The 26013-nt window shown below is 37.8% G+C and overlaps 2 protein-coding genes across 2 annotated transcripts in view; one reads left to right on the top strand and one right to left on the bottom strand.

Annotated features, from left to right (window-relative positions):
• Nucleotides 1-2579: 2579 nt before the first annotated feature.
• si:dkey-125i10.3 (zinc finger protein 185) overlaps nucleotides 2580-26013 on the top strand; it is a 28934-nt gene continuing 5500 nt past the window's right edge. Inside the window, exons 1-8 of the mRNA XM_038294510.1 lie at nucleotides 2580-2705; nucleotides 3131-3161; nucleotides 3242-3332; nucleotides 3450-3527; nucleotides 19300-19392; nucleotides 19470-20648; nucleotides 20730-20792; nucleotides 22446-22548. Coding sequence (XP_038150438.1) covers nucleotides 3152-3161; nucleotides 3242-3332; nucleotides 3450-3527; nucleotides 19300-19392; nucleotides 19470-20648; nucleotides 20730-20792; nucleotides 22446-22548 — 1617 coding nt within the window. The 5' untranslated portion in view covers nucleotides 2580-2705; nucleotides 3131-3151. The remainder of the gene's footprint in view (nucleotides 2706-3130; nucleotides 3162-3241; nucleotides 3333-3449; nucleotides 3528-19299; nucleotides 19393-19469; nucleotides 20649-20729; nucleotides 20793-22445; nucleotides 22549-26013) is intronic.
• si:rp71-1d10.8 lies at nucleotides 8309-15681 on the bottom strand. Its single transcript, XM_038294511.1, has 2 exons — nucleotides 15355-15681; nucleotides 8309-10369 (listed from the first exon to the last, which is right to left on the bottom strand). Exon 2 carries the CDS (start codon nucleotides 10361-10363, stop codon nucleotides 9080-9082), a length of 1284 nt encoding a protein of 427 aa, XP_038150439.1. The 5' UTR covers nucleotides 10364-10369; nucleotides 15355-15681; the 3' UTR covers nucleotides 8309-9079.

The raw sequence follows: 26013 nt of genomic DNA, 5'->3' as shown, positions 1-26013 counted from the left end.
GTGCATCTCCAGGAATTTGGTGCTGCTGACCACCTCTACTGCTGAGCCGTTGATAAGCAGCGGAGTCGACAATGATCTCCTTCATCTTCTCCACGACTAAACTTGTATTCTCACAGATCAAATAGCTGATGTCACGTTTGCATGAGTCGACAGCAAGGAACAAATACAAATCTTAAATTTATTGACTTAAATTTACAAATTGAGATGACCACACATACTTTATTGACACTCCCAAACTATGACACTGCCACCATCATGCTTGACTGTAGGTAGGTTATATTTGTCAATGAGATACCATGTAACTTTAAAGGTACACTATGCAACCGGTGTTGATTTTCCAGCGAGGCTCCCCCCAGAGGGCGAAAGTAAAAGTGCACTGTCGTAAATATGCACAGCTGTTCTCCTGGTTTCTCCGTCAAGCCAGGCGCGGTTGTTTTGAGCTTAGCAGACAGGCGAACGCAACGAATGACTAATGCTGCGTTCACACCGCAGCTGGCGCGACAGAAGCAGCGAGTTTACATGCAAAGTCAATGGTTGACGCGCGTCAAGGCGCAGCAAAAGGTCCCGCGGCGCGTTTTGAGCAGCAGGCGCAGCGCGTCTGAGCAGCTGAAGCAGCGCGTCGGGCGCGTTTAATCATGTGACGCAGGGAGAGAGACACAGCGCTGATGATCACTCCTATTAAACAGTTTATTGACGCCTAAATTAACTTAAAATGCAGAAATCTGCCGGCAGAATATGCAGTTTGGATTATTTAGATGAAAAACACCTACCAGCTGCCGCGATGAACCGCGAGGAGGCGACCCGGCCAGAGGCTGCTGATGAAGGGATCCATACTGTCGGCGCATCCCTGGTATGTGGGGGTCTGAGCGGCTCCGACAGAAAAAATATTGAAGGCAGGATAATAATCTGAATGAACTGACTGCACTGATTACGTTTTCAGGTGTATTTTCTCACTTAAACACATATCAAAACTACTTTATACCCACTGATCACAGCAAATATAGCTGCAAGGCAGAGAAAGGATAGTGAAGCTCCGCCCAACGCGCGTCAGACACACTTTTGCAGCCAGAGCAGCAAAGCTGCTTCAGCCGCGCGTCAGAACTAACTGGTACAAGCAGCAAAAATGAAGCAGCAGACGCGATTTTGCTGCTTTTGCTGCGTGAATGTAGCATAACTGCACAAAGATCGCCACTGTGCTAGCAACGAGAATGCTTTTAACTGGGGGGTGTAGCAGTTCTCGCCGTAAAGCAAGACTGACTCTCGCGAGACTTCTGAGTCTGTGGGTGCGGGTCGGTGCTCCTGCAATTGCAAGTGCAGTATTTCCCCCACAGACCACCAGGGCGGCCGAGAATACCTTTGTTCACCCTGAAATGACTCATTTAATCATCCAAAACGTTATGGAACACATTAATTAACTGGAAAATGTTGCATAGTGTGCCTTTATTGTAAAACTATTGATTTCATCTAACTAAGCTGTGATCAAAGTTATACAATCAAGTTGACGTGAACAAAAAATACACCTTAAAAAACATTTTTTCTCCATAGAATTTATAGGATGACCTTGTGTGTATATATATATATATATATATATATATATATATATATATATATATATATATATATATATATATATATATACATGTGGATGAAAAGTTGGTGAAATTGAATGGACTGATGACAATGACAACAGTCGACTATTTTTTTTGAATGACCATATTGAAAAATCTGTCCCTTGTAATCCCATTCAAATGGTACGGCCATTTATCTGGCAGAGGTGAGTTTAAAAAATACATAACTGATTGATATAGGATCAATAATATCAGAGTAGTTGAGAAAAATTCAGTCCTGTCTTCTTGTGGTAGGATACAAGAAATAAGAAACAAGGCATTAAGAAAATAAACAATGATAAAATATGAAACAATTTTCCTTTTCCATATTTATCCAGAGCCAGTTAAACAATATCAGAGCCCACCCCCCTAAAAACCCCAGAAATGAATAAAGTGAGAATCTGAGCTTTAAAGAGGGCTGATGCTGACGGCTCTTTCCAGAAACAGAAACTAAACTGGTCCATTCTAGTTCAGTAAGATGTTTGTCAACAGCATGCCGTGTGCACTGTACCAAACACGTTGTACGGGAATGCCTTCCAGGGAAAATATCATAAACGCACTGATAAGGAAGAGATTACACCTTAATTAGTTTCAGGTCTGGTTTTTCATGTTTCCTGAATTCTTTTTTATCTGAATCCTCTACAACACACACAAAAAAATGCTTTTCGGAAAAAACGCAAAAACAGAACTGAAAAACTTCCTCAGCGAATTTTATAATGTAATAAATCAGGTTTATTGTTTGCGGCTTTATTGAAATGATTTATTTTGATTAAATTTGGTGAATACATACTCAGATCAAGGGGGTGGGGGGTTGAGATTGAGAAATAGAAAACAAGCCACATTCATTTCTGGTTATCAGGAAAGAGCTGCTGCAAAAAGATCTTAACGGATGACATCTTTGGAATGTGGCTTTTCACTCATGAGCAGAAGTAAAACCAGAATGAGGGGGGGAGTGATGGCCGTCTGCCTTTGATGCTCAGTAGGGGGTGGAATCTGAAATGACAGGTTGGGTTTAAGTATCACCACCAACCTGGTGGCAACAGAGACGCAGAGAAGACTCAGCATCATCGGGGTGGACGACCCAGCAGACTGAAATAGGTAAGTCTGCCAAACCTAATTCCAAAAAACTGGCCTTTTCTTTTTTCTTTTTTTCCAGTGGTACTTATCTCCCTGACTTGTTTGCACATCCAAAGCTCATTAGAAAGTCTAAATTGGCTTGATTTCCAATGCATAGCAAATCTGACCCGGTTAATTGGTGCTGACAGCTTCTTATTTAGATCCATTAAAGGAGATTAAAAACTAAGCACAGGTCAAAAATGTTAACGCCGCATCAGAGGGGGGAAGGATGGAGAATATGTGATGAGATCTCAAAACGTTTATAACGACCGGGGCAGAGATGAGTGAACACAGTTCGAAATGAAGATTATAAACTTGTTTATTTCGAGTTAAGCTTGCTGTTGAAAAGCAGTTATACCGAACCAGGAAATGCAGCAAACTTCATTTAAATGTACTCATCTTTACAGGTTCAAGATCATAGAGACACCATGTCAGCAGGTAAGGTGGCAATCTATTAAAAAATATATATTTCCAAATTTATTAAGAATATTTCAATTAATTCAGAACATCTCTTTTAGACTTTGGCAAAAAGAAGGTATTTCAACAAATCAAGGTCAGTCATGAGTTCAAGGAGGATAACTGTTGGATCAAGAGGCCTGAGGAGGACAGGTGAGTAATTTTCAGCAGAGCTGATCAGGATGTTCTGCAGAAACAACATCAGCCACAGGGTTTCTTTTTCTAAAGTAATGCACAGATAACACTAAGAGGAAACTTCTCGTGTTGTAGTGTGACTTCTGAAAAGAAACAGAAACTGGCTCCGCCCAAAAAGGGTTCATACATCCAGTCGATCCTCAGAAGATTTGAGTAAGTAACACAAAACGCACGTCTGAAAAAATAAGATCTTAAAATAGGTAAATATTTGAGCAGGTAAATAAGATGATCTGCCAAAGGAATTTGTTTTATTCACTAATATATGATATTGGAGTTATTTAAAATTTTTTTAAATATAAATCTTATTTAATTGTTCAATTTTGTTATTTCTCTGCTCAAATTAAGTAAAATTAAAATGTAAAAAAGTTTATTTACATCGAGTTTTTATTTTGAAGCTTGATCTCTCTGCTCTGGGTATGTTTAAAGAAGAGATGAATTTGGGGGTTTCATTAGCTTTAGGTCTTCATCACAGTTTACAGAAATAAATATTTAAAATAAATCATCCCAGATATAACTTTTTAAAAAATAATTGAAATAAAATAGTTTTGATAAAATTTCCAGTCATTAAAATGCACGTGTTCATCTAAAGACCAGAGCACGCCTGGTTATTATTAAGGTACTCCCACATTTAGACTCCAAACATGTTAAGTTAAACTTTATTAATGGTAAAGTAATGTAAAATAATACTCACTGTGTACAGGTTTGATTAAAACACAAGTTGAATATGCACTTATTATTCAATCAAACATTTTTCTTCCAGTCATAGCTTTGGCTGCGGCACTCTTTATCCGTAACATTATATTGTTATTTAGGCCGATTTAACTGATTGTATGAAATATTTCAATTTTCCAAAAAAACTGGAATTTCGGTTGTTACCCCTGATTATTAAAGAAACACAAAAAACACCTTTAAATTTAAACTAAATTCCAGATGAGGGTCACTTTTCTACGGCAACACATCACCATTACATTAATATTCTTATTTATAAAGATGCAAGTGTGTATCTGAGAATATGAACCTGTGTTAAATAGAGCAAAAATAAGCCCCAGATGTATAGATTCCAAACCCAGTTAAAATAAAAAGGTTGAGTATAAAGAACTGAGTAAAAAGTGTTTTTTGTTCAGGTTGAGATCAGCTTTCCAAGTGTTGCATCACCCTAAAAGTGACTGAGGTATCAAGACGCCATCTTTGATATTTAGGCAGAGAAACAGTAACTTTGTCCTTCAGCTGCTTTCCTGCAGACCTACGGTACCTTCAGTATATGTGACTCAAACTTTAACGTCTGAATATTTACTAAAGTATTTTCCCTCTGAAGGAATCTAAAGTATTTCCTGGTAATCAAACAGACAAAAGGTTTCTGCTTCAATCCCAGAAGAGAAACTCCTGACTGTAAATGTTTCTTAATGTTTTACTAGCCTTAGATGTCGATGGTAAAGCCGGAATTTTACAGAATATAAAATTAAATTCAAAATGTCTCATCTGTGATTTTAAAATAATAAAAATGCAAACGTATGGCAGAAATGAAGCCAGACAGCAAAAGATACCTTAATTCTAACAGGAATCCATCAGCTTCTAGCAGCCAGTTGGATTAGCATTCAGTCAGGCGTTTAGACCCAATCCCAGTGCCAAGGGCTTTTTTTAAACTTCTCACCCACAAAATGGTACCAGAGAGAACAAAATCTACTAAAACATTTAACCACAGGTGTAATAACAGAACACACAACCATAAAACACTTTATCATAAACATTTAATTGGTTTAATTTCTTAACAGGATATCAAGAGCATTTAGTAGTTGATGGAGGACCCCAACTTTGAAAATTAATGCTTTACAGTAACATCAAAAAAGTTACTTATGTGTGACAGCATGCAAAACCTCTATAGTTAAGATAAAGTGGACATTTACAGCTATGGAGAGAAATTTGTTCCAATATTTTCGAACACAAAGAACCTCTTGAAAAAAAAATGAAATGTAAAGAAAATGTGTTTCAAAAAAAGGAAATTTGAAAAAAAAAATGCCTCACTAAAAAAAGGACAAATTTATGTGCATGTTAAAAATATTTTATCGATGGTTAGCTATTTTAAAGATTTTCTTCTCAGATTTTGTTTTCCATATCTAATAAAAAAAAAAAATTCAAATACACTTTTCTGAATCTATGAAATTATTTCAGACAATTTGAGACAAGAAATTCAACAAACAATAACTACAAAGAAAATTGCAATCAATATAGGCACCCAAGCCATACTTTCTATCCCTAAATAAATGTAAACAGAAATAGAAACTATATCTGACCAGTAATTTAAACCTAAAAGTATAACCTCAGATGTGACATTATTTTGTCAAATTAGAAATGAATAGAAATGCTTCAAACAGAGTAGACTTGTTTCTATTGGTTCCAAACAAAGACCAATAGAAATGCTGTTCCATGCAGACGTCTAGAGGGTGAAGTCTGTTAAACATAAAACTCAGTTTTCTCCAAAAAAAAAAAAAAAAAATTTAAATTAAATCAGATGTTTTTTTGGAAAAAGACTAAAACCTTGCAAAAAAAATAAATAAATAATTAAAATCAGAAAATTCTGAAAAGTCTGGAAAAACAAACTGTAAAAATAAGGGTCAAACTTTTTTTTTTATACATTTTCCTCAAATGTCCGTTTTTGAACTGTGTTCAAAAAAATAAAATTTTCTCTTGGTCATTTAAAATTGAAGTTTTTTTTTTTTTAAATTACATCTATGCCTTTACATGTAAAATGCTTTTTAAAATTTTTAATTTATCCTATTTATTTCAGTTATTATTAACAGTGTAAGACCAAAATCTCCACTATTCCTCCAAGAATTAATGCAGAAGAGCTCTTTCCTGCTCAAAAACATTAACTAAATAACCTGTAGTTGAAGTTAAATTTAGTTTAGGCTATTTTTTTTAACTTTTCCTGAACTAGAACATTTGGTTGCACTTCCTAACTCTGCATAGCATCAAGCTTTGTACATCAGTGACCTGATGCTGTCACATGTCCATGATTTACGGACTAATCAGACTTCAAGGGGGTCCAGTGGTTCCCCTGCCCCAACTCTAGCTCCGCCCCTGCTTTGCTTTCAATAATATTGAAACAAATGTTTCTCCATACTCATCTTTCTCCACCTTCATAAATGTTTGTTTTTAACTGGAAAAGATTTTAAAGGCTTTTTAAATAAACTCTGAAGATTAAAGGTGCTTAATTTGATTTGCTAAATTTCACACATTTTGTCTGACATCCAGCTGATAGAGTAAATAAACAAATGCACACCTGCATAGAAAGTAATGACACAAATGCTAATATATTTTCATAAAACATCTTTATTTAAATGGTCTCCCTGAGAACATGCTTCTTCTGTTGAAATGGCCATTAAAACATGCAGTGTTTGGACACATTTATTTAAAAGCACATTAAATAAAGAGAAAAATCTCACTTTTGTAAAACAGATTTCATTCTAAGAGAAATATTTAAACAGCTTAGTTCCAAAAAATGTCTTAGAAGCAGCAAAACAAAAACTTTTTATAATAACTCAGGCCTTCGGTGAATTCTGCTCTGCCTCGAGTGACAAGTAAAGGATGAGCTGGATATCAAACAGCATCATGTGTCACTTTGTCAGAACAGGCAGCTCAAGCCTGTGATGTTTTTTGAGAGGAAACTTGAAGATCTGGCTGACCAGCCCGCCCACAGAGCGATGAAGAGTCTGCCTCTGTAATTACGGCCGCAGACGTGGGATGGCACATCTGTCAACGAGGCTGCAGCCACTGCAGACTTTCAGTCGCTAAACAATCGCCTGGATAACATTAGTTAAGCCAGTTGTAACATCAACCAGCAGGCAGCTGAGTTACTGCTCTTTTTTTTTTTTTTTTTAGAAGCTCTGTGTGTTGAATGTAAACTGAGTGTCCATTTTTTTGTCAACAATAATCAAACAGGAAAAATATTAATCTCTGGTTCAGATGAATAAAAAGGCTTGAAATAAATTCAGTTTTTGTTATATAACAACCTCCCATTGAAACGCGTAGAGCAGGGGTCACCAACGTGGTGCCAGAGGGCCACATGAGGGGCCCTCAAACCTTTTCTAGAAATGGAACGACTCATCAGTGAGCTGCATCTAAAACTTGCTTTTCTTTAATTTTTCTTGCATTTATAGATATTTAAAAAGTGCAACATCTAAAAGAAATGTTAGAAATATATTTATTATACATGAAGTTAATAGATGAACGCTGACTCTTCCCCCTCAGGGGTCAGTGTTGGTAGCCCTTCGTATGACTCCGTAGACATGAAGCAGCTCTCTGCTTCATAAACGGGAAGAAATAAAACCCTTAACTTGTTATATTTACTGGAAAATAGTAAACATCTTAGAATATTTTTTTTCTCTAACCAAAAAAAAAATTAGCTTTTTTTTCTCCCTCCACTGTTTACGAGTAGGACCGTATATCTTTCCTCCAACTCAGCTCACAGATTCTGCAGATTTAGTTCTAGGAGGAGAAATATGGAGAGAAATTTGTTCCAGTATTATTGAAAGCAAAGAACATAACAGTTTTACGAACCAATAGAAATCAGTCTGCTCTGCATAAGCATTTCTGTTGGTCTAGACATGGACCAGCCGGAAATGTAGAGAGGAAATCAAGATTTGAAAAGAATAAGAAAAAAATAATTAAACCCCCAGAAAGAAGAAGAAAAAAAAAAAAGAAAGTATGAAATAAAAGCAAACCTAGCAAACTTTCACAAGGTTCCATTTTGAAAACACTTTTTCCTCAAATTGTCCTTTTTGAAACATGTTCTTTGCTTTCAATAATATTGGATCAGATTTCTCTCCATAGTAAATAGGTAGACATAGAATATGGCCATAAATTCCTGCATTTGGATCTAGGTTTGGGATAAATCCTGTTTAAACACGCATAATGATTCATTACCAGGTAGCAGGTAGAGTCCGCTGTCTTTTTATTGAAAATCTCCCAGTACACCAACAGTCAATGACAAGGCTGCCTTTACATAGTAAGAGCAAATAGACCCACAGCACCACAGATTCTCCACCGTGTGGGCCTAAGCTCAAGCTCCAGTTCAACTTCAGATGTGTGATTTGAGGAATTCCTTGCTAAACAACTGTCTGGCTTGAAAACGTTTGTCTTCCTGTAAAGACCAACATGGCAGCTCTGTGCTGAAATACAACGTTCTCACGCCTTTCACAATTTTATAACTCTGCTCAGCCGAATTCATAATAATAAAAGCTAATTTAGGATTTGTTAGAGGGTCCAATAAATGTTCAGCTGGTTACGACCGGCTCTTAAAAAAACTAAAGTAAATCTTTTTAAATAAAAATAAAAAGTCTCTTTGTTTAAATAAATCTCTTGCAGTTGAAGATGAATGGATATTTTTCAGAAGAAGCACCAATAAATGTGGCCAGCACTATATTCTACTGATTCACCTGGGCTGTTTGGGGATAAAACTCAAACCTTGGCAATGAAAGCAATGCTGGCAACCAATTAAATATCAACACATTCTTTCCTTCTGGCAGGCGGATAAACGGAGCGTCCTGTGGGGAAGCACGACTGTAAACCCCTTCAGCATCTTAATAAGCGGCAGCGGTAGTAGTTGATTGGGTTTGGGTGAATTAAGCGACCAGTCGTGGATTCCTCAGGAGAACCGACCCCCACTCACCTCGAAGGTACAGGCAGTTTGATGAATCGGTAACGAGCTAGGAGGGTCCAGCTGCTGTCAGCTCTGCTGCTGGAGCCGATTTTAACAGGGAGTCGCCGGCAGCAGGGCCGGCGTCGTGTGAAGGCATCAAATGGACCTCATTGACTGCGTAGTGGTTAAGTGGGAAAACGCCACATTTTCTAAAACCTTCCCGTACGATCCGGACGCCTTCCTCGCTTGTCGCTAGCTGATACGTTCTGTTGAATACTCCAGAGAATTCCTTCTTGGTGATGGCGAAATGGCCTTCGGCGGCAGCGCCGTTTCCTGTGAGCAGGGCGAAATGCTGCTTCAGGACGGCGAAGAGGCCGGTGTCCAGCGGCTGCAGGATGTGGGAGCAATGAGGAGGCAGGCACAGAAGGACCACGCCCTCCTTACGGGCCGACTCCACCACCTCCAGGCTCACGGGCCACTTGTGGCCGTCGAAAATCAGCAGCAGAGGACGCTCCTTTGGCGCTTGAAACAGAAAATGCTTGAGGAACCATTTCTTAAAGAGTTCAGAGTTGATGTAACCGGATTCGGACCACCCGTACAGGGCATTGGGAGGGCCTTGTGTCTTGTAGCACCCCCCCCCTGGATAAGCCCTAGAGTAAATAATAAATGGAGGAATGTCCTCCCCTGCAGCATTAAAGCAAGCGAGGACAGAGATGTGGTCCCTAGAACTCGGCGTTGGCTTGTAGCCCAGGCTGGCGGCTTTGGAGACGGCGGCCTTCCTCCTGCCCAGCTGGTAGCCCATTTCGCTGCAGTTGTAAATCCGGCGGGGAAATTCTCTGAGCCCATGTGTGTCTACAACCGTGCCCAACAGACGAAAGAACTGATCCACCGCTTCCTTCCTGACGCAGATTGTCCTCCCACGCACGACATTGTCTGCTGGTTGAATAGTAATGTTCTTTTCTTGCCGCTTCCTAAAATTGAGCCACCATGTCTGGCCCAGTTTGGATAACGCCACCCTCCTGTGCTGCCGCTTATAAATGGACGAGGCGAAGGACACCACCTGCTGCTTGGTAAGTGGGAATCCATGCTTGGACATGTGTAAGGAGAACTCCACCAGCAGCTTCTCATCGGCTGAGGTTATGAGCCGAGCCGGCCCGCTGCGACTCCCCGGCGTCACCCGTCCGCTCACCCGGTCTCCAAGCGAGGACTTGGGGACCCCAAACTCCTTGGCAGCCTGCCTCACTGTGCACCGCCCAGACTTCACCTCTATCAGTGCGCGCTCCATGGCCTCCTCTGTCCACTTCTTCTTTTTCTTCCGGCCAACTTTGTCAAGATGGTTTCTGGACGGCATCTTCTTCTATATTTGAAACATGACAACAAAACATCACAAAAAAGAGAGAGAAGAAAAACAAAACACAAATGTACATTTAGAAAGAATTCAGAAGTGAAATAAAACATACAGCTCAAATTTCACATTTTAAGGATTTAGTTATTGAACTTTAGATTTTCATGGTTAAATACTTGCAGTCCTGCTCTAATTATTATAATTATTAAAATACAAACAAAAAAAATATTTCATATAATCATGACATTAACAAAATTCCATTTTAATAATTATGAAAATGATAAAGTAAGAATCATAAAAATAATGCAAACATTTTTTTATGATGACTCCAACATAGCAACTACTTGGTGCTGAAACATCCTTTTATATTTTAAGTGAGTCACTCTCTACTTATTCCCACAGATTCTCCATATAAAATTAGAATAGGTTATTTTTGTGACCAACTGCTGCAAACAAAGTAGATCAAATAATCAACTGCAGATATTTTTCTATTTCTTTTTTTATTTTTTTTTAATAACATTTCTAATTCGACCATCTAACTAAAACAACCTCCTAAATATACAATTCTATCAAGAAATAGATTGACATACTGATGTCTCATCTTTTTTCATTCATCCTTTCCTGGAAAAGAAAAGCCAATTAAAGGACGACTCACCCCTAAATCAACCTTTTTTTTTTTTTTTTTTTTTTTTGCTGAATTGGGTAAATATAAAATCTTACAATGCTGTCTAAATGCTAAATGTCCCGGTCATTATCTAACAAAGTAATGCACAAGAACCACCTGCTTGGTGCCCTCTTCAGGCATAAAGGGGTTACTGCACCAAGATGCATCTAGAAAGCATTTCGCTATTGGCTTAGCAGGGGATGTGATGTAATTTAGGAGAACTGATTGGCAGTTCACTTATGGTCTGCCACAAAAAATAAATAAATTACTCTGTTATATTGGAATTAAAAGTAAATCAGGATTTTTATCAGTTTCAAAAGTTTATGAAAAATAGTAGGTGCATTAAAGCTGGAAAAAAACAAGTCATATGTCCATTCTAGTATAACAAACTAGCATTAGTATTGTGTCAGTTTTGTGACCTAAAAGCTATTGGAGAAAAGCAAAGACGTTAATTTAAAACAGAATAATTAAGAGAGAAGATATATCAAACATCAAAACCAGACAAAATAAAGAGTGTGCCTCTAACATCATCTAGTCTAAAGTATTCATTCTGTTTCAATGGGTCATTAAACTGGATGTCAGTAAGTTTTGTTTATTCAGAGTGTTTGGTTTGGATAAATAGTGACAGTCCAGGCTTTCAGGTTCTATGACCACCACAATGAAATAAAAGCCCCCACATCTTTAGAATTAATTAAATAAAATCCTAAAACCATGTAATATAGTATACTGTATATTTGCACCAATTATTCTAATTCTAATCAGATTTTAAAAATCACAAAATGTTTAAATTTACTTTATTTTGAAAAACCAACTGAGCTGGCTCCTGCCTGTCTTGATGTGAAGCAGGTTAGTGTTTGAAGCCAAGTGGTGCCTACAGCTGCTCTGCTCTGCAGTGAAGGAAAACTCTCCAGTGTTGTCAGCTTGGTGATTTCGTGGTTACATTTGGGGGCTTTTAGACCCCTATAGTATATTTTAAAAGCGATTAAAGTAAAATCTACTTCCTTTCCACTGTGTTTACGGCAAATTTGGCAACTTCACGTTAAAGTCGAGTGGCATTGGTGGCGTTGATACTCCGCAGTAAGGGGAGTTATTCTTTAATGACAAGTCTAAAAGAATGTCATGAAGTTAGGAGTCCCTACTTTTTATCTACTAGCACGGCCAGGCTGAGTTCCACAGAGCGCCATCAATCCAGTCTGGTAAAACACTGTTGATGGCTAGAACCGGCCCAACCAATCAAAGCACAGGAGGCGGGACTTTACAATGCATGACTTTCAGCGCCATAATTACCCATAATCCAGCAGTTGTGTCCATTTATGCAACATTTTTGAAATGTCTTATTTCTACCAATTTTGTTTTTGTCTTTTGGTATGTAAAATATATTTAAGTTAATTTAGAACCAAAATTTGTTATTTATTTTTTATATTTGGAATTGTTTGGAGTAAGTTGTTAATTGTTAAACCCTCCCATTAATTTGAGTGATTAAGAGCACACCAGGTGTTGGAGGAGAGTGTTTAAAAAAAAAAGATTTTTTGACCACTTTTTTGGGAGCTTAAAACATAAAATTTATTTTTTTACTAAGTTCCAAGACATTTTTAGTAATTGTTTATTTATTTTTTTGCTTTTACAATAAGTCAAGCTGGAAGTGCATGCAAAAACAAAAATCACCTGTTACCACCCACGGCCTTCGTTGGAAATGTTGGTATTTTTTCTTTTGTTGGAACAGAAGGCTGCGACAGAGCACATCGCTTGAAGTTTTTGCGTCATATATGTAGTTATCTGATTGGTTTTAATCTGACGGCGCCAACCATCTTAGTCCCGCCTTTGATATCAAGCTGTACCACCTCTTTACCAGAATAATACGCCGTGTATATGTCATATCAGTCGGGCTGGCCTCGCTAATTTTCCACAGAATCCTTGATCTTTATTCTTATTCTCAATCAGGACTTTGTTTTCCTCATATCTTAGGCATGTGAAGTCTCTCGTTGTTCTTCTCAGCATCCCCCTCTGATATAACATTTGGAATGATAAACTAAGACAAACACACTCAATTTATAATGAACTAAATTATTATTTCAAAATTCTTTAGACATAAAACATTGTAGATTGTAGGAGTTTTATTCTTAACCACTTACAGCATTTATTCTGTACCTAGAGTCATTCTGCTACTGTGAATTTTATTATAATTCTCTCTGTTTCTTGGTTCTATGAGCTTTTCTATAGATACTGCAACTCTCAATGCAGATATATTTATATAAGAGGGACCAACTGATATGTTTTTTTTCTTAAAAAGACCAATACTGACGCCTATTATTTTGACATCAGTCTAACTGATCCCTGATATGTGCGTCTAGTTTTTGGGAACCATTCTTTAGGCCCGCGGTTCTCAAAGTGTGTGGCGCGACCCACTGGTGGGGAATTGAGACGTGACAGGTGGGGCGCGCCAAGTTCCGGTGTGTGTGTGTGTGTGTGTGTGTGTGACTATAAATGTAGAACGTGTGAGAGCAAACTGTCCTTATAGCTGTATGTTGCCGCTTTTTAGACCAATCAAACCCACAAAGTAATCATTACTAGCCTACATGCAGTCTAATTAAAAGAACATTAGATATGAGAAAAATTTCACCTGGAACTGAAGTGCCAAAATAATGATTGACGTGACGTCGGCATATTATTTGTAACGGAATAAACTTTCGCGCCCCAGTGTTGCCAACTCAGCGACCCCTCCAGCGACTCTTTATCAAAAAAGCGACTAGCGACAAATTAGCGACTTTTGGAGACTCTTACGTGAAAGCACGTATCGTTCCTTTTCTTGTCCTCCAGCGGCAGGTGCTGCCGTGGGGCGCCTCCCCCATCCCAACCCCGTTCTCCCCCGCTATCGCAGGAGTCCCTCTCAGCGCTGCAGAGACACAGCATGTTTACCCTCAGCGTCCAGACTGCAAATAAAGCGCACATGCGCCGGGATTGGCGGCGCAGGTTGATCATAATTAACTGAATTTGAAATATTTTATCTTAAATAAATAGGACCAGTTTATTGAAATGACGTCTGACTCCACCCTGAGGCTCAGGTTTAATGCTCAGACTCATAGTAAATTCTGGTTTGGAGTGGAGAGGGAGTATCCACTCATCGGGCAGAGAGCTGTGTGCATTCTTCTTCCCTTTGCCACATCATATCTCTGTGAGATGGGCTTTTCAACTGTTGCTTCACTGAAAACAAAATACAGATCTCAGCTGAACATTGAGCATGACTTGAGAGTGGCAGTATCAAGCCTGCAACCCCGTTTTGAGAAACTGTGCAATGCAAAACAGGCTCATTGCAGCCACTAATGCAGGGATAAATAGACCTGTATTGCCAGATGGATTTCACTTCTTTTCTTTTATTAACAGATTGCAGAGTGGCACTTTAATTTTTTCTATCTTTGAGCTTGATACAAATTTTGACACAGCTGCATTTTTATTTTCTTTATTTTTGAGCTTGCTGTTATTTGATGTAGATAGTTTGTATTTAGATACTACTTGTTACTTCAATAAAATTGGAACATTTTAAGATTGTTGCATATTTCATTAGCATTGTGTTGGGGCGATGGGGACAGGCGGGGCTTGAAAATTCCCCCTTGTCCAAAGTGGGGAATGACAGAAAAAGTTTGAGAACCACTGCTTTAGGCTAATATTGATTTTTGTCTCTTCTTTTAATTGATATAAATGACACAATAATAACAATTCTCAATCTGGACCTTAACAAATCAAACATTACATGTTCTTCAACTGGTATTTTTAATCAATCTTTCTGTAATGTATAATATAAGGAATGTGTAAATTGTAATTTTACACCACGAGTTCTATACAAATCTCACTACAAAGAATGGTTTTTATTGTAATAACGTTCTTCTTTCTCTTATTGTACTTTTTATTTTTTTTTACCTTAATTCCTCCCGTCCTTTATTGAGATGTTTTATTAACAGTTCATACTTCATTGTAATGCCAGTCCTTGCTTTATTATTGATAATTTAGAACAAAAAGGATCAGCGTCTTTTAGATTGAGCAAGTATACTTCACGGTCTGTCGGAAAACATACATCTCACAACTTCTAATCGGGTTTTAGGCAGGGACGGTGGTTTTTAAGCTTTAAATTAATTTTAAAATGTATTTCTCTTGCATTATTTGTTTCGTTTGGAAAAATCTGCACTGTGTAGAATCGAATCAAAATGATTTCCCAAGTACAAAAAGCCCTTGAACGCACCCTTCAATGATGAGACGCCAAAGAATGACGACCAACCACTAAGATTAAGCTCTGTTCATGTTTTAATGTACGATTTTGAATCACCAGTAGCGTACTTACGTGTCAGTAAAGATCCTTGTAATATTCCTATATGAAGATAAGCTGTCCTGTTATGGTGTCGCTGTGATGAAACGTGAATCCTGCTGTTTGTGAAGCGCGATGCTGTGCAGTCTGAAGGTTTCCCATGTAGTTTTAAAGATGACAACATAATAGAAACTAAACTCTCATCAACTGTCAGTGACTACTTCAGCTCCGGTCTCCAAAAACACGATAACATATACATGATGTAGCAGGAGTACTTCTCTGCTCTCCCTGCTTAGCATGTAACTGCTACTGTAGCACAACCGGAAGTAATGTGGAATTCACTTCAAAACAAAAGCACGACAGCGATAGTTACCAAAAAAAGCGTCGAAAGCGTTTATTTTAATAAAAAGGCTGGGAAATATTTTCAAAATACATTTTGTGCTAAATTACGGATAGAAATTAAAACAACATGTGTTGAGGTGATCTAGTTAAACATTTATACAATCTATTTATCACTTTTATCAATCTATCTATCACGTTAATACAATATAATTAGCAAAAAATAATTTTTTTTTCAAGTGACAGCAATACTATTCCGTAAATATGAAAGGGAGATTATTTTATTCATTTTTCAGTTTCAATGGTTTTGTGCAGTATTGTACGGAAGAGAATTAGGACCATTGAAAAAAAAAATTCATGATTTTTAAATATTATTTCAGTTTAATATGGGAAAAAAGTCAGAATTCTGACTTTAATCTCAGAATTCTGACTTTTTTCTCAGAATTTTGGATCTTAATGTAGATGGTCACCATGAAGGAAGAGATGTGTTAGCCTCCAGCTTCACTGACAAAGATGTAAGTTGTTTGGGAGGAACAGTAACACATTGGTGGAAAATGACGCAATTAGTCGACTTTTTACGTGGCCGAGGGGTCCCTGGTGATGCTATTTCATTAATGGAAGAGCAGAAGGTGATTAAAACAAGAGAGCTAGTTTAGTCTCTAAAACAGATATGGTTATGGCTTGATGCTAACATGTTTGTGAGCTGTCAGAATTCAGTCAGAATTCTGAGAAAAAGTTCATAATTCTGAGATTAAAGTCAGAATTCAGAGATTTTTCTTATATTATCCTGAAATTAAATTTAAAAATCACTTTTTAAAATTTTTCACGGACCCTAATCCTTTTCCGTAGTGTTTCTATAAAAAACATTCATGTCTTAACATCCAATAGAAAATTTCTAATGAAAATTGTTAAATTGAAATGTGATCAGTGTGTAGTTGCTTAAGTTTTAATAAATATCTATTTGATGTAAATGGTTAATTTAGTTTGTTGGCCATTTGATATGCTCCATAGAGAGTTCATTATATTGATTTATAATGTTTGCATTTGGGCTATACAACATATTGTGAATATGTTATCACAACAATATTAGATTTTTGAATATTCATATCGCTAAGGACTATCAGAGGAGGAATAATTGTTGGCTAATATATTCTAAGCGCTTTGAGCTTGTATTCTTCATACCAATTTAACATTTAATCCAGCTGCATAGAAACTCACTGCAGGAAATGCTCACAGTGGACAAAAATAACATCACATGAAATACTAAAGAACACATTGTGATTTAAGTGCAAAAAAAAAAGAAAGAAAATAGGCATGTATAGCTACTGATATCATCATCATAACATTAACAATCATAACAATTACAAGATTCTCTGATATACTGTAGCACTAGTTTGCATGTCTAATTTTATTGTTGAAAAGAAACACAAAAAGAGACATTTTTTCTTTTGATATAAACAGTTATAAAAGTTTGCCTTTAGCTCCTGTGACTTTATGACACACTATGTTTTTTAATGGGTGAATCACTGCTGAATGTATGCATGACAGTCATCTCATTTAACCAGCCCCCCTCACCTGTTTAACAACAACACGTCCTGTGAGACCTATGGTGCAAACAAACACAGCACTGGCATCTAAAGCTCAGTTTATTAGTTATGAGGTACACGTGCACATTGGGCTGCTCCCTGAAAGCAAACCTTCTGCACATCTTTACACAAAGGATTGTTATTTTTTTGTTTAATATATTGTAAAGAGACTAGATTATGTTTCTGAAATCACCAGTATGTTAAGCGTTGTGTTGTTTATGAAAGTCACCATGCAGCATTTCCTTTTTCTTTTTTTCTTTTGATTTATCTTCAGGTAAGAGGAAGCAGGCACTATTAATTTGGAGAGTAAGAGAAAAAAAAAGTATTGCTTTTAGATAAAATGGAAAACCTAATGGTTTAATGCATCTTTTTAACAGACTATTACTATCTATTTTTAAGCATCTTCGTTCATGAAGGACTATTTAAAAAAAAAAAGTTTAAAAAATGTCTACCTGGTTTCGATTTTGTTCTCAGGTGTACAATATAACCACTCTAACAAGCCACCATTACAAAACACAGCAAATCGTGAATGCCTAATAGATACAGGGCCAGTCCAAGTCTCCACAGGGCCCTAAGCAAAATCTGATTTTGAGCCCCCCTATTTCCACTAATAATATCTATTGCTGCAAACAACATCATTAAAACAATATTCACACACCTACTATAAACCTATTGCAACTCTGGCAGCCTCCTATTTTTGTTTCCTAGTTTGTTAAATATAATAAAATAGATTCGTATTCAGTTTATTTCCTGTAGAGGTATCACAATGATAATAATTTCTGGTTCCCACATGCTACATCAATGTGCAAAAATACCTGTGATTTAAAAACAACAACAAACAAATCAAACAGCCTTGATGAATGAAAACAATACATCAAATTGTAAAATAAAAAAAATTAAATTAAATTAAATAAAAAAAACGGACATGATTAAATTAAATAAACAATGAAATATCAATCTTATCTTTGTACTCCAAACAGTTTATTCTCAGTCCTTTCTTTTCTGTGGGTTAATCGAGCCCCAAGAATTGTGTGTCTATATAATTTTTTTCATGGTAATGATTTATACAAGATTAATGATATTTTGATGTTCATTTTATCAAAAAATATTTTTCGAGTCACTTTATTTATAAATTAATCATAAGCATATAAAGTGTGTTTAAGTGAACTTTGTTTACATTTCATGCTTTTTTTAAATAGGCGGTAAAGTTTAAATATTTTTGAAAACCTAAATCTAAATATTAAATGTAAGGCTGGAAAGGTTGCCAGTCTGTTACAGGGTAATAACATTAAAACTATATATATATATATACATAGATAGATAGATAGATAGATAGATAGACAGACAGACAGACAGACAGACAGACAGACAGACAGACAGACAGACAGACAGACAGACAGACAGACAGACAGACAGACAGACAGACAGACAGACAGACAGATAGATAGATAGATAGATAGATGGGAAAAAATGTAGATATATTTTACTTTAGTTTTAACTTTAAGGCTTAAGTTTAAAGATATGTATTTAGATTTAACTTTTACATGTAAGCCATAGATTTATATATAGATCTAAAATTTAGATATAAATATAGGCTACAACATTGAAATAGAGTTAACATTTATATTTAGAGTTTGCCATTAAATGTTCCAAAAAGGCACTAAAGGTAATAAGCATATGCTAAAATGTAGAAATGTCATAGTAAAAATTGTTCTACAATTTTGCACATTTAGCACCCATAAATGGTTGTATAATAATTAATAATGAATATAATTACTTCACAATATATTCATACATTTGTAAGTATTTACAGTATATATATTTTGTTTGTTGCATGATTATTTTTGGGGTCTCATGCTGAAAGAGGAGACAATAACTCTTCATCTTCTCTATTTTCTAACTAGCTCCTTTCTTTAGGTGCCTTGTCTAAATATCTAATTACCCTAAACAGAGGCTATAAGGTTTGCTGGTTTCTCAGCCAACGTATAGTTTAATTAAGTATTGATGTGGTCAGATGAATGTAACTGAAAAGCTGTCTTTCACCTGTTTGTTGTAGGGGTTCACCTATTGAGACTAACAATGAAATCAATCCTGGTAAATATGATGCACCGCTCGAGGAAAGAAGAGGAAATACTGCAAGAGATACAACGTTAGTATAGAAGAAACTCCCTCTTTATTGTTAATAATGAGTTTAAAGCTGTGAATAATTATCATGCTATGTTACAGAACCACATCACCAGCAGAAAAACTGGTTAATAAGCCAGAGCCACAAAAGCAAATGCCAGTTATAAACACAAATGGACAAAAAAAGGAGGTGGGAGTAGAAGCACCAGCTGACGAGTCCAATATGGAAGACAACATGGTGCCTGTTAAGGTCCCAGCAGATGTCGATAAAGAACAAGAAATCCAACCAGCTCCTTCAGCAACCGAAAATGTTGATGCAGCAGATAAACCTGCAGAAGTCGAAGGAAAAACCGCTGATACTGAGCCTAAAATAGTAGCAAAGCAGCTTTTCAGTGATCTTCAGGAGCCAGCTAGTGTCACAGACACTGAAGAGGTTCCTGCTACACCCCTATTCATACCAAAACCTCAGGAGGAAGCTTTAATCAGAGCAGAGCCAGCAAATACACGTAGTTTGGGGGATGCAGGGGAGGAAGAATCTGTGCTAACTAAAGACGGTAGTGCAGAGAAATCCCTGCAACAGGAGAGAAATGGAGAAATCCTCCCTGCTGTCTCTCAGTTTACAGTGCAGGAGATGGCTGAGAACTCTGCAGCACCTGATGAAGACATTTCTCCTCAAGCCACCAAGGAATCCGACATACAGTTTGAAACTGTGAGCAAGTCCCTAAGTCAGTTTGACAATGAAACACCTGTGGAGGGCAGTTGTGAAAAACAACCCCAAGAACAAGATAATAAAGAAGCTGAGGTTGAGAATGTGATGGCAACCCCCAAAGTTGATAATGCAACACCCAGTGAGGAGGCACCTCCACATAACAGCATGCAACCAGGCACCAATACTCCGTCTGAGTCACATTCTGATGCTGAGGATGTTGTTGTAGCTGTGAAGTGTGAAGTTGATCAGGAAGCCATAGAGGAGCCAGTCTTAAAAAGCAGAACGGAGGAGGCTGTTGAGGCCGAAATCCAACCGGTTAACAGCACTGCTGTTGAACGACATGATGAGCCCTCAGTGGAAAATGAACAGGTGGACCTTAACATTGAAGATGTTCATAAAGCAATACCCCCTGGAGATGATGGAGCTGTTCTGGATGCTTCTGATTTTAAAGCCATTGATCTGACAGATGCACTGGATATGAAAGTACCTCAGAATGCATCTGTTCCTGAACCTGAAGAGTCAAAAGGACTTAATCAGGAGGAGCTGTATGAGCAGCGTGATGATACCAAAGAGTAAGAATGCTTTCATAAACAATAAATTCACAATTTAATGAAAGGTGTAATATATTTTGATCATTTTGTTGTTTTTTATAGTTCCAATGGGATTCAAAAACCCGAAGAAGAGCCAAATTCAACCAAAGCCCCTAAAACACCCAGGTATGTTTTCAGTATCTCGTATAACACCCTGTCATCATTTCCCATGGGAATATAATGAATATAGTCAGACCAATAACTAACATTATGGGCCTGATTTTTAGAAGGTTTGCATGAATCAAAATAGGTGCAAAGTTGTCTTCAGGTGCAGAGCAGATCTTCAAAGATGGTTTGCATGTGTGTCTTCATCAATATGCGGATTGAATTTTAATCAGATAACTGCACAGATTTTGGGGCAGAGGATACACAAGTGAAAATATTTAGAATGTGCAAAGCTATTTTTCAAGGCTGACACCTAACTGAGGCATCAGTTTTATGTCTTTTTTAAAAATTTTAAAAGTTGCGTGGAAACTCACAAAATTTTCTGTGGTCGATGTTACAGACCATAGAGATCTTCTGAATGTAAACCTTTGTGTCCAAAGGTCTGCCCTAATCACTATATAGGGCACTATATGGTGGTTACGCCATTTTAAATGAGTGTCCGACAAATAACTGTAGCTGGATGACCCAATACTCTAATGCAATCTACTAGCTTCCACTGTACATCCAAAAACCCCACATCAGAGTCAGTGCCGAGAGATGGCACTGCTCGGACTTGTCAATCTGGAAGAAGAAGAACTCCAATTTTTGCACGTGCAGTGCGCGAGTTTCAGGTTAATCGGCTTGTAGCTCTGCTTCAACAGCAGAATTTGCCCACAAACACCTCACGAGGGCCAACTAACTTTCACACGTTGATTTTCTCCCGCCCTTACGATTCATGATTGGGAGGTGGTTGTGAGAGGCTAATAGCCCCTCGTTACTCCCTGTATACTACACTACGCAGGACGCTCAATGAGGCTGAAACTCGGCCGGAACAAAAAATACTCACACAACAGGAAATTCGGCCCAAAAACGGGCAAAAACTCGTAGAGTGTGTGCCCGGCTTTAGTGAACGGGTGAGGAGAGGGAGAAGAGGCTGGAAGGTGACTCCGACGTCTTTTTCGAATATCTCCACTGGTAGGAAGGCCAGGGAATTATCCAGGACAAGCTGGAGGGACTATGTCTTACAGTTGGCCCAGGAATGCTTCTGGCTTCCCCTATAGTAGTGGCTCTCAACATTTTCAAGCCACAACCCCCAATTTAACATGCACCGCTGTCCACGAGTAGCTGGACAGCTGGTTTTAAGTCATAAAAAGCCTGTTTGAGACCAGCCGCCTTCCATCTGTCTAATGTCTGGTCAGAAGTTACATTCATTTTGCACATTTATATTTTTCTAAAACTATTTGGCTACCCCCAGAATTCATCTTGTGACCCCAAGGGGGGTTAGGATCCCATTGTTGAGAATGGCTGCCCTAGAGGAGCTGAGGAGATGTCTGTGAAGAGGGGAGTCTGGAATCTATGTTGACACTGCTGCCCCAATGACTCACCTCTCTTTTAAGGCCAATCTGTAACTGTCAGTATAACACACAGTCTGCTCATTTCATTTGGGTGAAACCAAATCGCTTTGTGTATCGTAACGTACACGCAAACAATTCTTAGCTAACCTATGGCCCTATAGGCTTAAGAGGGCAATAATTTATAGACAAGGCGGATAATTGGGGAGAGATCTGTCACAATCTTTGAAGATCAGGCCGTGAATGTCTTACTGTAAAGGTAATGTTTTCAAATCTGTTTCAGGGATGAAAAATCCATCTGCTCCTACTGCCTCAACGTCATCGATGGGTGTATCAAGCTTTATTTTAATTATCCGCCTATGGCATGCCATCCAGAATGCCTCAAGGTTTGCATTGCATTTCAATTTAAATGTTCCATTTTTAAACACCTTGCCTTTCAGAAATATTCATATCATTTGTAATTATTTCTATTTGTTCTTTTTATAACCAAACGTCTGATGAATTTTGTGTTTTATGTGATAGACCTCTACACAAAGTAGTCAGTGTGAGCTAAATATTGTCAGCTCTTGCTAAATGTTTAGCTTTTGCTTAAATTGTCAAAAGGGTGGTGGATGTGGTTGTGGACCCAAACGTAGCATTGAAGGAGGGAGAGATGAGTTTTTGCTGATTTAATGAAGATGCCAAGGCAACACAGAAACATACACAGAAAACCAAAAATTGCACAGGTGGTGTATATAGGGGAGATAGAACAAAACTGAGGTAATTAGCTAACCGGGAGCAGGAGTGGATAGAAACTAGTTGAGAGGGGACTGGAACAAGGGGGAAACAAAGAGCAACACAAAAAATACAACACTACTTAGATATAACTATAAAACAAATATAATGACACAAAACAGAAAATAAACCAATGACCAAAAAACAGATTGACATAAATAATTGAAAATTCAAAAAGAAAATAAAAAAGAAGTCCAAAGGGGAGAACCATAACAAACAGCTGCCGGCTTTTTGGGGTCTTTTCTAGTTTTGAACATCTAAAACAAGTTTTATTCTTTTACAAATTAGCTCCAGGTCAGACAGATAGGTTCTTTAAGCAGAGTTTTTTTTTTTTTTTTTTTAAGTCTCTTTACAAAGTCTCAATTGGGTGTACAGTAAGTCTTGACTTTCACTGGACTTTTCAGACAAAATATTCAATACAATTCAAGACAATGCAATATAACTCTGGCCACTGGCTCTGACTTAATTCAATTCAATTCAATTCAGTTTATTTATATAGCGCCAAATTCACAACACATGTCATCTCAAGGCACTTTACAGTTCAACCAGATCATACAGTCAAATTGATACAAAGTTTTCTGTCTAAGGAAAACCAGTTGATTGCATTGACTCATTGACTCAAATACAATCCCTCACACTAAGCATGCTTGTAGCGACAGTGGAGAGGAAAAACTCCCTTTTAACAGGAAGAAACCTCCAGCAGAACCAGGCTCAGTGTGAGCGGCCATCTGCCGAGGCCGACTGGGGTTCAAGGAGACGGAAGCAGAGACACAAAAAGCAGCTGTAAAAGGCGGCCCCGTCCAGGAAACACACAGCCAGGCAGACGAGCTCCGAGCCAGCTCCCATTCCAGAGGACGAAGAGAGCACATCCACTCAGTCACGGTCAGAGAAACAGGACTACACTGGAAAACAGGCCGATCTCCAACATCTATAAACAAGGGTGTTGATGGAAGCAGCACAGCTGATGTTTCTTTCCAGGATGACGTCACAGCCAAACAGGAACAGACAAGGCAAAGCTACTCTGAGGAAAAGCAGAGAGAGCAGATGGTTAGAGATTGAACTAACAGATTCTGCAGAATAGGAGAACAGAGAGAGAATGAAGCAGAATGATGAAATGGGGGTCCCTATGTCCTCCAAAAGTCTAAGCCTATAGCAGCATAACTATAGAGATAGCTCAGGATAACCTGAGCCACTCTAACTATAAGCTTTATCAAAAAGGAAAGCTTTAAGCCTAGCCTTAAAAGTAGACAGGGTGTCTGCCTCACGGACTAAAACTGGTAGTTGGTTCCACAGGAGAGGAGCCTGATGACTAAAAGATCTGCCTCCCATTCTACTTATAGAAATTCTAGGAACCACTAGTAAACCTGCAGATTGAGAGCGAAGTGCTCTGTTAGGAACATAAGGAACAATAGGATCTCTGATATAAGATGGAGCTTGGCCATTTAAGGCTTTATATGTGAGAAGGAGGATTTTAAATTCTATTCTTGATTTAACAGGAAGCCAATGAAGAGAAGCCAGGATAGGCGAGATATGATCTCTCTTTTTCATTTTCATTAGAACTCTGGCTGCAGCATTTTGGATCAGCTGAAGGCTTTTAACTACAGTTTGTGGACTTTCTGATAGTAAAGAATTACAATAGTCCAGCCTTGAAGTAACAAATGCATGGACTAGTTTCTCAGCATCACCCCTGGACAGGAGATTTCTAATTTTTGCAATGTTCCTCAGATGAAAGAAGGATATTCTAGAAACCTCTTTGATATGGGATTTAAATGACAGGTCCTGATCAAAAATAACACCAAGATTTTTTACTTTATTATCTGAAATCAGTTTAATCCCATCCAAATGAAGTGACTGGCTAATCAGCTTCTTTTTCAGAGACTCTGGTCCAAAGACTATAACTTCTGTTTTGTCTGCATTCAGAAGCAGAAAGTTAAGAGTCATCCAGGTTTTTATGTCTTCAAGACATGCCTGTAATCTATGTAATGGGTTAGCTTCATCTGGATTTATAGACAGATATAGCTGGGTATCATCAGCATAACAGTGGAAATTAATCCCATGCTGTCTAATAACTCTACCAATTGGGAGCATGTATAAAGTAAAGAGAATTGGTCCTAGCACTGATCCCTGTGGTACTCCACAGGTAACCTGTGAGCATGTGGAAGATTTGTCATTAACATGAACAAACTGAATTCGATCAGATAGATAAGATTTAAACCAGTCTAGTGCTGTTCCTTTAATTCCAACAAAATATTCAAGTCTTTCTAAAAGAATATTATGGTCAACTGTATCAAATGCAGCACTAAGATCTAACAGGACGAGCACAGATACAAGTCCATTATCTGAGGCCATGAGAATATCATTAGAGACTTTAACCAGAGCTGTTTCAGTGCTATGATGAGCTCTAAAGCCAGACTGAAACTCTTCAAAAAGTTCATTATGGTGTAAGTGATCGCAAACTTGTTTGGCAACTACTTTCTCAAGAATTTTGGATAAGAAAGGAAGATTGGATATAGGTCTATAATTAACCAAGTCATCTGGGTCAAGAGACGGTTTCTTAAGCAGAGGTTTAATTACAGCAACCTTAAAAGCTTTAGGTACATATCCCTGTAACAGAGATAGATTAATCACATCTAAAATGGAGGAGGAGATCAAAGGGAATACCTCCTTAAATAACCTGGTTGGAACTGGATCTAACATACAAGTTGAAGGCTTAGATGAGGACAATAATTTTGCTAATTCAGGAAGTTCAACTGGATCAAAGCAGTCTAAACCCGGTTCAGATTCCATGACTACCTCAGGTAATTCCCTACAGCATTACCACAACATGATACTGCCACCACCATGTTTTACAATGGTGCATTCAGCGTGATTTAATATTCATTGGTAATCAAACCAGAATACCCTCTATCACACATGTACTCTGTTTCTATGGAAACTGCTGGACACTGAAGGAGAGGTATGGGTAATTATAACAAGGCTGGAGACTGTGGAATGATGCCTCCTTGACTCCATATTGATGAGTGCAGAATAGACCCAGAACCATCTCTACTTACGTCTAACTCCCAGTCCAAAGCATA

Source organism: Cyprinodon tularosa, unplaced genomic scaffold, assembly GCF_016077235.1.
Source record: "Cyprinodon tularosa strain WSP-4 unplaced genomic scaffold, ASM1607723v1 ctg341, whole genome shotgun sequence".
Classification (NCBI taxonomy): domain Eukaryota; kingdom Metazoa; phylum Chordata; class Actinopteri; order Cyprinodontiformes; family Cyprinodontidae; genus Cyprinodon; species Cyprinodon tularosa.
This window is presented reverse-complemented; position numbering and strand designations above follow the sequence as displayed.

What these genes read in the sequence shown, in the direction of transcription:
- si:rp71-1d10.8 (XM_038294511.1), bottom strand. Translation starts at nt 10,363, where the DNA reads ATGCCGTCCAGAAACCATCTTGACAAAGTTGGCCGGAAGAAAAAGAAG.